Here is a 13,955-nt window from a genome sequence, read left to right on the forward strand (position 1 = left end):
CTCCTATGTATTTTACAATGAGATTTTTTTAATTCTTTTTTTTTTTTATTTTTAGTGGGAGCAAATCAGAAAGTTTGTTTTAAAGAAAGAATTTGATAACTGTCAATCTCTTTTTAGTGGATAGTGGTTGATTTCTGTTTGGTTTGGAGCTTTTTGAGCAAATCCCGCTAGGAGCAAAAAATCACTAGTTAGAAAGTTAATAGGACTATAACAAATTAACAAACAGTTATACTAGAAAACAATAGTAATCTGACAATAACCAAAATTATTTTCTGACTTTCTCATTACTTTCTACGTACGTATTAACACCGCTACAACTACTCTAAACACTTCATTCATATATTGACAAACAGAGAACCCTGTCCCCACTAGAAAGATACAGACAACAAATTACAATTACTTTGGTTTGACATTCACATTAATTGCCCAACTAACTCACCATCTTGAGATCATGGCCTGTTTGTTTCATGGTTATAGAGAACAATGCCAAATATTTCAATATCGGGCAATATATTAATAAAAAATTATATAAGAAATATCATCAATTATATTGAAAATTTTAATAAAAATCAGTTAAATCAAATACAAAATGTGTCAATATATCCATCCTATATCCATATATGGTATCTCAAAAACTGAGATATATTCACAATATTTCGGAAATATCAGCGATATATAAACTCTTTTAAGCCACCCCCCATACGACAATTACAAACCTTTCTAATTCTTCAAAAACACAGACCATGGATTTCATCACTTATTCCGCAGTATCACATAAATATCTTTGGGAAAGTATTTACTAATAACCTCGGTTCCACGACCAGCAAGACCCTAGAATATTAAAAGCTTTGACAAGTTCAAAGCAAACTTTAACCTTCAAATAGCTAGCAAGGCATGAGGACTTCAGGCATCAGGGCCTTGCGTCCATTGAATAAAATTCATAAAAATTTCCACATCTCCAGGCGACCCAAGGCTGGCTACAAATTTCTATTTCAAATATGCAAATTAACATATGCCCAAGCACGCCTCACATATGTGGAAGGGTTTCCCTAGTCTTTGCAGGTTGTTGCTGGAAGTCGCATTCCTGCTTATAAGAGGACATAAGCACACTCCGTATCCTACATTCTTACCTAGTTTCAGGAGTTAATCAGTCACACTTTACAAGTTAACAACATAAGAAAATCACAGATCAATAGAGCAGATACCGTACCACAAAAGGAACAACAGTATACAACAAATAACCACATGAACAAGGATGTCCATAGGTAAAACTGAACTACATGGAAGAACCATATTTAGAGTTATCTACAAATACTGAGAACTAATTTTGTTCCTAACAATCTCAGTTTCTACTAGTAATCCTAAGCTGCTAGAAGGCATAGCCAACGTTACCAATTTGATTTTCAGGGCCCAAACTGATATAGGATTACTATCCCCTCTTTCTAACCATAATTCCTTCTTTTGTGCTAAGATTATTATTTTCAAAGTAGAATTGTTATTTATTAGGAATTTGGAATATTTAGTGTTTTCTATTTAGAGTTTAATTAGCTTTAGAAATGTAGGTTTCTTAGTTATCAAGTATGGCTTATCTATATAAAGAGTCCATTGTAGTTTAGTTCAGGATTTCAATTATCAATTATCAAACTATCAAATCTCCAAAACCTAATATACTTTTCTCACTGAACTTCTACAATTCTTCTATTCAATCTTCTTCCTCCTTAAATCAATCCTCCCTTTTGAAGATCTCCGCATCTTTTCTTCTAAATCTCATATATTCCAATCACAAACATAAGACACAATCACCACAAAACTAAACTAATTCCCATCAATAACCACCTGACAGCAAGAGATGTGGAGATGGGCAAACTGGACAATCATAAATGGCACTGAACGATGAGAAGGGCAAACTGAAACAGCTAAATGCCTAAATCCTTGCTCCATAGCCTAAACTAAGTCACATAATCACCCTGATTTACACATCATCCATAAGAGCTACAGGTACAATAATAAAGAAAATCATCTCGCACAAAAATCCAAGCATTTGTTGACCTACAGCCATTATCAAATACCACCTCGAACAACAGGGTATCTCCACTTCTCCAGAGCACTTAAGTATATAATACATCTTTAATAACGAAATAGTGCCACTGGGAGAGATATGCGCACACTGGCCAAGTATGCTACAAAACCTCAAAAGCTTCCCCAACAATTTAGACAAGTAACAATATTCATGCTTACCATTCCTTTGATCATAGCTAATCACAGAAAACTCAAGATAAACATGTCATTAAAAAGTATATAGTAAATACAATAGAAATAATCAAGTAACAATTATTTACTGTTTCTTAAATTCTTGACTTTTCCTAGATTCAAAGGTAACTAAATGTTAATATAGAGAATTTTAAAACACACCACTACAAAGTTCATGTAACACATTCTATGATGAAGATAAAAGTCGTACAATTTTCTTGGGTGCTGTTTTTGGGTGGACACGCTGGAGAAGACGTGGTATCATGTACTTATTCCATAAGGTCATCGAAACAAAGAACATCATCTCAGTTCTTTTCTAATTTTAGCACTCTTAGCTGATTTGAATAAATTATTTTGCATTGGACTCCAAAGCAACAAAGTCCAACTTTATTACAATGACAGAAAAAGAAAAATGGAACAACAGCATAATCTCCCTTAACTGGGCCTGTTTAAGACCTACGAACAACAACAGCATAGTCTCTCTTAACCGAACCACTTATGACGTATAAACAATCAACTAAGACTCAAAAAGCAATCAAAAAACTCTTAACTGAACCCCTTAGACCTACAAACAATCAACTAAATCTCACCACAGACAGAAATCTTCGAGAGCAGAATCTGAAGATCCTATCCACACGTGCCAACCACAGACATCAATACATATATATATTTTAGTAAAACACAAATTTGATGTTTGTGAGATAAAGCCACACTAGTCTCCCAAATCAAATATACTACCTAAGATACTTGCAATGTCTAAAGAGTAAAGTATTGAATCTAAAGATCATAAAATGCAAGTCTACCACCTGAAGCTACAGGGACAACATGATATCGATAATCCAACATAATTAAAATAAGGCCACCACATAATCCAAAATGAAAATTTAGCACTTGAAAACATGAAAACACATAACGATAGCAATAAACCTCAATCAATCAACGTTCTGCATAATATCCTCAGCAGTAAACTTAGTCCCCTTGTCCTTATCAGCAGCAGCACGACCCTTGGCCTTACGTTCAAGAAGGGACTTACGATCCTTATCAAGCCTCAACTTAGTAACAACAACTTTGGATGGATTAACACCAACATTAACAGTTTGTCCATTGACTTTCTCACGAGTGATTCTCTCAATATGAATGACCCACTTACGGCGGTAAACTTGAACTACTTTCCCTTCACGTCCTTTGTATGTACCACGAACAACTTGTACTTCATCATCTTTGCGGACTGGGACAGATCGAACGTTGTATTTGGTTCGGAGATCTGTTGAGAGTGGTGCAGACATTAACACACGTCGAACACTTGATGGTGCTGTGAAATGAGCCTTCCGGTTCTTGCGACGGGAACTCGTTACTCGAGGATTGAACTTCATTGTCACTGCCGCTGCCGCTGGAGAGATGATTATTAGGTTTTGTATTAAAATATGTAAGTTTTTATACTGCTTTCAGCCTGGGCTTTTTTTTGGGCTTTTTTTTTTATGTATTATAGTCCAAGCCTAATATAATAGAAACTAAAATCCATGCAGGCAACATGCAAAGAATGAACTCTCACCAATATATACAGCATCAGAAGTTTTGATTGCTCTTAACGAAAAACAGGTCAATGGGAAGATGCTTGCCATCTTTGGGAGTAGTCTTGTGCTTTTTACGACCTTTTTTGCTATCGATCTGAGTTTTCTGGTTTGATCTGGAAGTAAAAAAGAAATGTAGTAGAAGTTCAAATCTAATGCTTAAAATCAAGAAACCAAATACATAATCATTGGATCCGGGAGTTTTGACGGCATTAGAAGTGACAAGACTGGCAAGCATGGACCAAAATATCACCGATATATCCGATATAACAAATCGAATATATATTGGTAACTTTTGGTTTGAACAACATTCGAAACCGTCATTTCCATATATATCCACCGAATATAGAACTCTTTTTCCTCGATATATATCGACTTTCGAATAAAAACGTTATATCACCGATATAATACATGCATATATATGATATTTACAATATATATCAGGTTTTGATTGCTTTTTACCAAAAACATATAAATGGGAAGATTTCCAATATATTTCCGATATTATATTTCCGATATTTCTGATATTTTAAATAGTTTGGACTGGTCACCAAAAAACATAGATATATCTGAAATATCAAATCTAATGCTTATAAATCGGTTTTGAAACCAAATATATTCATCGATATCGATATTTTGGGCCTTACTTGCAAGTATAGTGTGATGAGATAGAAGAGTACCTCTGCCTAAAATTTCTCGAATTGTGCTGAGATTCCTCCATCTGAAGCATCTCTGCAAAATGATAATCAGAGTGTTCTTGCCTTTCCTCGACAAAACCTGGAGGTAGTTCAGCCCCACATAAGGAACATTTGTAATCGTCCACCCACAAAGAGTGATCTTTCTCACTAGATGACAACAGTGCTTTCTTGTGCAAGATGTTGTCTCTGTAGTTAAGTCCCTCAACAGAACGAGCCACAGATTGTCCACTGAAAAGAAATGATTCCATGTCCACCGTTTTCATACTACCAGCTTCCTTTGATGGAGTGACATAAGCAGTGAGCTCGTGGCCAGCAACCTGAACAACAACAAACATCCTAAAGAAGTTATATCGTTTTGCTGGTGGCCTGGTGGGTTCCATTAGAACGCAAAGAAATGAAAGGGATCACACAGTATAACTACTTGAAAGTTAAAAGGCCTCTCCCCTTTCTTTTTTAGGTCCATAAACCTAATGACAATAAAGTTCACATCGGGTTTTTACGCACAAGTACTTCCCACTAGAAAAAAGAAAAATTCATTCGTCGCATTACAAAATCCTATTGTTGATTTGTATGTCTGTGACTACTTAGAATTCAATTCAAGAATCGAAATTATTTTCATGGGATTTGGGAGTAAAGAAAACTGGCACGAAAGAAAATATGACATTTTTTTTCTATTTGCATGGGATCAGTAACTCATTAATGCTGGCGGGCTTCGAAACCAGACCTCTGGTATCATCACTTAAAGGTTTACCAACTAAGCTAGCTGGAACCCGAGATAATATGACACATTCAACTGAATATTGTTCCCTGTTCTGATTATCTGAACATCATTTTGGGGCAGATTCAGCAAGAGTTGTGCATAACCAATGCACCCACACGCATGATCAAAGTCGACCACAATCCACTGAAAGTTTGTCCCTTGTCTTACTAAGAGAACTGTATATTCCCTCACAAACTATGCAGAAATGAAGTCCCAAAATCTGGCCGAGTAACAGACTTCAGAAACTGAGACAAGTCAAGATGAGACGAGACTACAAGAAGAAGATGAAGAGGAAGGGAAATAAAAACACCCAAAATGACAGCTCTGACTTGTTCTCCCTGCATACATCCACGAACAATGGAAGATGCATCTGGGCACCACTTACTGAACAGCTTCAAAATTGTGACTACCACAGCACTCTATTACACCAAATTTCCAATATTATTTATTTTTATTCTTCTTGATGCAAGACCATTAATAATATGTAAAACATAAGAGTAAAGGGAACCACAAGAAATTAATTGACCTTAGCTACATACCTTGTTTAAGCCCCCGTTGGTTGACATCAGATCGGGTTTTTCCATTTCACCAGCACCGTTGCTTGGAAGAACAGACCTGTGTTCAGAATTTGATAACTGCTCAAAGTTCGGTGAGTCACTATAATCATCTGAGACAAAGGATCTATAGGCATTGATAGGAACACCCATTTCTGTATCAGTTATTGTATGGCTACTACTACTCCCTGAGCCCATCAAACTGTCATTAGACTCAACTTTTGCAGTAGCATTTCCAGCGACAATAAAGCTTGTGAGTTTTTTCTGTGTCACATCAGGACTGAGTTTGTCATCATCAAAGTGAGACATGCGCAGACCTGTCAGTACAATCGTAATATAGTCATACTAGAATGCAAAGTGTGGTATGAATCATAAGAAAGAGCCTAAATTAACAACTTTTAAGTGGTAGGCATGATAAATGGCCTCCCTACCAATGAGTCTGAGAGAAAGAGGAAGCTCAGCATTCAGCAACTTGGATGCATGATGCAAGATATCCCCACTTGTGTAAATATACTTCTGCAAGGACACAGCCCTGGTTCTTACCTGAACGATGCAAAAGTTTAGCATTCTTCAAGACCAAATCATCAGGTGAATTGGTGATTGAAAAATAATAGCGAAACTCATGCCATAAATGTACCTCAAAAGTTGCAGTTTTCAGTTTCAAAGTCAAAGTCCGTCCACAGAGGCCTTGTTTTTGCATGTCAGTCGATAAAGACTCAGCAATATCCGCTGCAAGAGAATAGATCGAATGATTTGAAAACGGTGTTAGTACTTTCCAAAAGACGTACTAAGGTAAAAAAAACAGACATTTCTTTACCTAGTTTATTATGTAGTGAAGCCTCATCCTCCGTTGCTGAAAATGTTCTTTCACTACTTATACTTTTCCGAGACCTAAATTGGGGAGTGTCCGTCTTCCCTAAGCCCAGTCCCACAGACAGAAAAAAATCTACAATACATTGATAGGACAGTGTGCATCAGATTGTATGCACAAACATGTTATTAATGGATAGAACCAACATAGAACATTTCCACTGTAGAGAGCCTAAGGTCGAAACTTCTTAGAAGATATAGAAAAAACCATAACACTTTAAGCAATTCCAAAGTCATTTGGTTAAGAACAGAAACAAATCAATTAAAAAGTCTCACAAGCTTGCAAACCTATTGAAGGATGAGAAAACAGAGCATATAGGTAGGCACTCTTTCTCAGGATTTCCTCACATGTACTGATTCCGAGAACATCCCTCAAAATATGTTCAGTGACCTTACCTATGCCCCCAATCTGTATAAGAAATCAATAAGCAGCAAAGTAAATTATGAACATAAGATGTGGACATATTGGTAGAAACATATTTACCAAGAAAAATAATTTAGTAGTGTTTAATTGATATTCACGAGTACAAAGTCCCTGACACGGCATATTGAGACAACTTGAAAACAGGGACACAGCTCTGTTAATACCTGTATTCAGAGTAGCTGATCTAAACCCCTAATAATACATTTTGAAAATTGATTTATTTGTCCTGAGAACCAGCTTAATGTAGCTATTTTTGGTTAATCCCAAAGATTACTCAAGTCCACCGTTATTTAGAGAATAATATCAATTATCTTTGCCTTTCTTCTTCCCTCAACCAAATGCAATAGTATCATGTCTTCTTCTTCCTTTTTTTTTCATTTATTTAGTCTTTTTGATTTTTTGGAAGACTAAAATACAGCACTGGAGGTATTAGAAACTCAATTGTTTTACCACTTTGGATTGGCTACGCGCTCATTATCTATTTCAGTCCATATTATTAGTTACACGAAACAGTAAAGTACATAGTATAATGTTCAAACTATACTATGAGATAAATAGATCCAATAATGGCGACTGAACAGCAATTGTATATTGGAATGTAAATTGATCCATAAGTATAATGGAGAATACAAGGAATACCTTCCTTATGGGGAGTGATGATACAAATGTCATGACAGCCATCCGATCATTAGGCAAAACAAAATGCCCATTCGGTTTATTTATATCCGAGCAAACCTAGGAAATGGATGCAGAAGAGAAGTTCAGCTTTTAATATAACAAGCAGCATATGAACAACCATAGAAGAATGGTTAGTCAATCAGATAAAGTCATGAAACCATTCAACTGATTATTACAACCACACAATTCATGCCATCTAGCTCATTTTTCAGTTTCATGTCCATAGTGATTGTTTCTCAGTGCTTCTTTTCTGGTACTTCAATTTTGTAAATTAACTAGTATGAAATGGTCTGATGTGTAGTTCAAGATCTTGAGATTAGGCACAACTTCAATGTATCGATATTACAGAGATTTTGTAAAATTTTGCCCCATGCTGAAGTCTCGAGTCAACATCCACCCAAAGGTGTTCCTTCCATTCATTACAGAAAATAATAATAATAATAATAACAAGCAATCAATAAAAACAATAAAGGTAGTAATGGCCGAACCTTAGCAATCATACGATTTGGCGCCACGCCAGCACTACATGTAAGACCAGTCTCCTGATAAACACCTGCCCTAAGCTCGCTAGCAACCTTCCCATAGCAAAACAACAAAGAGCGTAAAATAGCATGAAAAGTCACAGCTGAGATAATAAAATAAAGTAAAAACTATTTTCACAGGAGAAACATCAATCACAAACTATTTATTTCATTTAAAAACTTACTTCTTCACTGCTAACACCCCTTGCTTTGCAGACCTCGCTTATATCTAGATATGCTTCATCCAGACTAGATGCAATGAAGTTGGGGTCGTATTTCTGAAACACTACACTAACAGAAAAATGCAAACTGAATCATATAAAGTTTCTGTCAACTTCGAGCTTCATTTTAAAATCTTCCTTAAACAAAGTGCCTAACCTTTTCTTGTTAATTCACTACAGTGTGTATACTTTTTGAAATCAGGAGGAACAAAAATCAACTCTGGGCACAATTTTCGCGCAATAAAACCAGGCATTGCAGCACGGACCCCAAATTTCCGGGCCTAAACATTAAAAAATCAAGAAAAATGCATCATTACAATTCAGACACAATTTCATATAAAAGTAGCAGTAAACTATTTACACCTCATAGTTAGCCGTGGAGATCATAGACATGCATCCAACAGCCATTGGTTTTCCGCTCAATAAAGGGTTGTGTAACGTCTCAACAGCAGCATAAAAAGCATCCATATCAACATGCAACCAAGTTTTTGATAGATCTCTCGTCACTTCAAGCTCTATAATTCTTTTATCCGCAACCTACAAAGTAACATAAGCTATTTAACTACATATCATTCACTAATAACTAAATATGTGGATAATGTAAAATGAATTACCTTCTGATAACGAGAAATATCGGCAGCAGTGAGGTTGGCACATTGAGCGCACATGTTTTCGATTTTCTGTTTAATAAATGCTTCCTTTCGCTCCTCATTCTCAAAATATTTCGATCCTTTACTCATCTCGTATACAATCTTTTGCACTTTCTCTTTATCAACCCCATCCATTCCTAAACAATTTTTAATAATATTAATGATCAAAACCCTAGGTTTGAGAATGAAGCATTTATTGAATTGAATTTAGAACGATACCTGCTTTGGCGTTGGTGAAAACAGTGTGATAAGATTGCCATGGCCGAGATACTTCATCCTTGTTTTCGCTCATCTCTTTTTTGTTGTTAAAGTTGAAGAAAGAATGGAAAAAAAAAAAAAAGACCGCCAAAATGGAAGAAAGATAACTGGTTATATATACACCCTAATCTTAAAATGCCACTTGCTTCAAATAAATTTCTTTTCCTAGTTACTTCTTATAAATTATATTTTTATTTACATCCAAACCGAGTCTAAAACTAAAGATTTTCTTTCACACCATTAAAGCGAAATACATATCAGACATTTGTAATATAGAAACCAAAAAACAATTTTGTCAGAAAAATGACATTTGTAATCTCAAACATTTATCCATCACTGTTCAAAAAACCAATATTTTTATTTTCACATCTAAAAACTTAAATCAATTTTAAATTAGAAGAAAGATAATATTATATTTGTTTGAATCTATTATGGAAACAGTTTAACAACTTCCAAGACCTTTAACCAAAGTTATTATGTTTATTCTTTATATCTATTACTTCTTTCTTTAAAATGATAATATAATTATTTGTCTATGTATTTCAATGTTAAATGTACTTTTAGTGAGGTTTGAGTACAAGGAATAACAAATTCCGAACTCTCGATGTATTTCAGTTCATTAGATTGTTGGACTTATTTAGAGTTATTACTAGATTAGTGGGACTTTGAGTTTGTAGATTATTGTACATTTTTATAATATAAATGAGTTTTAAAACTGATGTAATAAAAAAAAAAAATATATATAGGCCCGGCCTTAAATCCCGGACATTAAGCCTTTAAAGAGGGCTTATGATAGGGTCAGAGCTTGAGATTTAGACTTGTGACCCAACCCGACCCGACTCTATGCTGATTTTAGAGTCGGGCCGACCTAGTCTTAATATATGAAGGGTTTTAAATGTTTAAGGCTGGACTAGCCCGACTCGGCCCATTGCCCCCACCCCTAAACCACAATAGGGTAGAAAACAACTATTTAACTTAATAAAATATGATCGGTTGGGACTTGGGAGGGAGTGGGCAAATTCATCATTATCTCAATTAAGTCTGCAAAAAATCCTATTGTAATTCAGTTCATGCCTCATGAGAATAATACTCCACGAGTCCACACCATTAAACTAATATTAAGCCAAAACCACGTCTATATTAATCAATATATCTATCTATCTATTTATCTACATCTATCTATCTATATATATATCTATCTATATCTATATCTTAATATTAAAGCTCCCACAAATGGTATTTTTCGAGCTCTATTAAAATTCCACGTCATCAACTCAATAGTTAATTTAAAACGGAAAGCTCTATTCTTTTTAGAATCTAACTTCAAACGGGAATCTCATTTCCTTTTAAAACCAAAACTCAAATAGTAGCATAAAAACTATTTATTTCTAAATTAAAATGGGATTCCTCCCCCAATTAAAAAACACGGGTTTTAAAAACTTCATTCAAACAATTTGTTAAGAAATTAAAACGGGTTTTTAAGACTTGATTAAAACAATTTGTTAGGAAATTAAAACGAGTTAGCGAAAACAGGAATCATGATTTGTTATGATTGTTGAGAATTTTTTAAAAGAGTCGGTGCGTATGCACGGGTTTACTTTATAGTCTTAATATTAAAGCTCCCTTGTAGGGTATTTTTCGAGCTCTATTAAAATTCCACGTCATCTCCTATTAAAACGGAAATTTCTCTCCTATTTGAAAAACAGAAATTTCTCTTCTATTATAACGAGAATTCTTATCCTATTAAAACAAATTCCAACACTTCTAATTAAAGCGGGAATCTTTATCCTATTAAAACAAAATATCTTTAACTTAATAAAATACGATCGGTTAGGACTTGGGAGGGAGTGGGCAAATTCATCATTATCTCAATTCTAGTCTCAATATTAAAGCTCCATTGTAGGGTATTTTCCGAGCTCTATTAAAATTCCACGTCATCTCCTATTAAAACGGAAATTTCTCTCCTATTTGAAAAATAGGAATTCCTCTTCTATTATAAAGAGAATTCTTATCCTATTAAAACAAATTCCAACACTTCTAGCTAATTAAAGCGGGAATCTTTATCCTATTAAAATAAAATCTATTTAACTTAATAAAATACGATCGGTTGGGACTTGGGAGGGAGTGGGCAAATTCATCATTATCTCAATTAAGTCTGCAGAAAATCCTAGTGTAATTCAGCTCATGAGAATAAGACTCCACGAGTCCACACCATTACACTAATATTAAGCCAAAACCACGTCTATATTAATCAATATATATAGGGGCCCATATATCTATTTATCTATATCTTAATATTAAAGTTCCTATAAAGAGTATTTTTAGAGTTCTATTAAAATTCGGGAATTTATCTCTTATATTGAAAAAAGTAATTTAAGCACTTTTAATTAAAATGGGAATCACACTTCTAAATTAAGTCAACTTTTATAACGGGATCACTCCCCAACAAAAATCGGATTTTTAAAACACAATTAAAACGATTTGTTAGGAAATTAAAATGGGTTTTTAAAACACAGTTAAAACGATTTGTTATATAAATTAAAACGGGTTAAATTATCTATATACTAAAGCAGAGACCTCTCATGGAGGATTTTCTCTCTCCTATGTGGCACTCTAATATGAGAGTTAGTTTTTTCTCTCACCTATGTGGTACTATAATATGAAAGATAGTCTTTTCTAATAGCTTACAATCACATGTACATGGAACCTCTTTGAAGAGTTTGAGTGTATTTCCAATTCTTATATATTTGATCAAATAAAAAAAAATTGATAAAAAATAGGTGATTTGTAAAAGGTAATTTCCTATTACTTAATCAAACACTTTTAGTGTTTCAATTCTTATATATTTGATTAAATAAATAAAATTGCTAAAAAATAGGTGATTTGTATAAACTAATTCCTATTACAAATCATACAATTTCATTATCTATGATAAAGCACCACTTATTTGAATATATCCTTAACACGCCTCAAAACATAGTTAAAAACAATTATACAAAAAACTAACATCACAAAATATATAATATAAAATGAAAAAAAAAATAATAACGCAAAACAACAATGACAAATATTTTAAAAAATATAAAATATGAATGAAACTAACGTCAAAAACAATTAATGGGGAATCAAAACTGGATGGAAATGCATCGAACTACCTTCAAATAATATTTAATGGAAAATCGAAAATTGAATGCAAATGCAAGCATTAAATTAATCTTAAAAAGTAATTAATAGAAAATTGGAATATAGATACAACTGCATTAAACTAACCTCAAAGAATAATTAACGGAAAATCAAAACTTGGATGCAAATACATCAAACTAACATAAAAAAAATAATTGTCGGAAAATCAGAAACTGGATGCAAATACATTGAACTAACCTTCAAAGATTAAATTAACGGAAAATCGGAAACTGGATGCAACTGCATTGAACTAACCTCAAATAAAAATTAATTATAAATTGGAAATATGATGCAAATGCGTGGAACTAATCTTAAAAAATAATTAATCGAAATCGGAAACCGGATGCAATCACTTTGACCAACTAATTTCAAAAAATAAACTAGATGCAAATGTATTGGACTAACCTCAAGAAATAAACGGGAAATCAGAAACTGGATGCAAATTCATTGAACTAGCCTCAAACAATAATTAACGGGAAATCGGAAACTAGATGAAAATACAACTTTATCAAATAATAAACGAGAAATCAAAAAATGGATGCAAATGCATTAAACTAATCTCACAAAATAATTAACGGGAAATCAGAAACTGGATGCAAATGCATTGAATTGACCTCAAAGAACAATTAACAGAAAATTGGAAATTGGATGCAAATGTATTGAACTAACCGAAAAGAATAATTAACGAGAAATTAGGAATTGAATGCAACTGCATTGAATTGATCTCAAAAAATAAATAACGGGAATTGGAAATCGATGCAACCGATTAAACTAACCTCAAAATATAACGGAAAATCATAAACTGGATGCAAATGCATTGAACTAATCTCAAAATATAGTTGGGTTATATGTTATGGGAATGCCTCGATAAGTATAATTTTGCATTTAAAATGATGTTTATCTTATCTCTTTCCGTGTAATTGGGAACTCCTTGCTATTCAAGTAGCTTCAATATATATGAACTTCACCTTATTAGGCAATCTCACAAAACTTCAATCAAACTTCTTTTATTAAATAACAAAATGAAATTGAAGGGTTTTATCAAAGGTGAGTTATTTTTTTAATAGAAAGTGAGGTTTTCACGTTATAAGAAATTTGGTTGAGTGATCAATATAATATTAGTATATAATAGTTCTCATATTTGTAAATATTTTTCAGAATAATTAATATAACATCACCCGCTAAGTAGATAAGCTTTGAAGATTTCACATAGTGAGTCATGCATAATTTAAAGAATAATTAATGGGAAATCGGGAACTGAATAATCTTCGATGATCCCACATAGTAAATCAAGCATAATTTACTTTTTATGTCATA

At 33.5% G+C, this 13,955-nt stretch overlaps 2 protein-coding genes across 3 annotated transcripts; both read right to left on the reverse strand.

The window, feature by feature from the left end:
* Positions 1–3,081: 3,081 nt before the first annotated feature.
* On the reverse strand, positions 3,082–3,660 carry LOC147520874 (large ribosomal subunit protein uL24z). Its single transcript, XM_086592386.1, has one exon. It carries the CDS (start codon positions 3,621–3,623, stop codon positions 3,183–3,185), a length of 441 nt encoding a protein of 146 aa, XP_086448512.1. The 5' UTR covers positions 3,624–3,660; the 3' UTR covers positions 3,082–3,182.
* Positions 3,661–3,769: 109 nt separating this feature from the next.
* Positions 3,770–9,577, reverse strand: LOC147520875 (DNA/RNA polymerases superfamily protein). Of its 2 annotated transcripts, none has more exons than XM_086592379.1 (14): positions 9,417–9,577; positions 9,162–9,334; positions 8,911–9,084; positions 8,705–8,828; positions 8,512–8,612; positions 8,294–8,380; positions 7,767–7,862; positions 6,992–7,112; positions 6,651–6,779; positions 6,471–6,562; positions 6,265–6,376; positions 5,819–6,150; positions 4,502–4,836; positions 3,770–3,937 (listed from the first exon to the last, which is right to left on the reverse strand). In XM_086592379.1, the coding sequence occupies exons 1-14, from the start codon at positions 9,487–9,489 to the stop codon at positions 3,817–3,819; spliced, it is 2,070 nt and encodes a 689-aa protein (XP_086448505.1). In that variant the 5' UTR covers positions 9,490–9,577; the 3' UTR covers positions 3,770–3,816. The 2 variants fall into 2 exon arrangements, with proteins under 2 accessions (XP_086448505.1, XP_086448506.1); XM_086592380.1 differs by having other exon boundaries at positions 9,421–9,548.
* Positions 9,578–13,955: the final 4,378 nt, after the last annotated feature.

The sequence above is a fragment of the Coptis chinensis genome, chromosome 2, assembly GCF_015680905.1.
Source record: "Coptis chinensis isolate HL-2020 chromosome 2, ASM1568090v1, whole genome shotgun sequence".
Classification (NCBI taxonomy): domain Eukaryota; kingdom Viridiplantae; phylum Streptophyta; class Magnoliopsida; order Ranunculales; family Ranunculaceae; genus Coptis; species Coptis chinensis.

What these genes read in the sequence shown, in the direction of transcription:
- LOC147520874 (XM_086592386.1), bottom strand. Translation starts at nt 3,623, where the DNA reads ATGAAGTTCAATCCTCGAGTAACGAGTTCCCGTCGCAAGAACCGGAAG.
- LOC147520875 (XM_086592379.1), bottom strand. Translation starts at nt 9,489, where the DNA reads ATGAGCGAAAACAAGGATGAAGTATCTCGGCCATGGCAATCTTATCAC. An exon ending in CAAATCGTATGATTGCTAAG is followed by an intron (nt 7,863 to 8,293) that starts GTTCGGCCATTA and finishes TCCATTTCCTAG; the next exon opens with GTTTGCTCGGATATAAATAA. An exon ending in CCAACGGGGGCTTAAACAAG is followed by an intron (nt 4,837 to 5,818) that starts GTATGTAGCTAA and finishes GTTGTTGTTCAG; the next exon opens with GTTGCTGGCCACGAGCTCAC.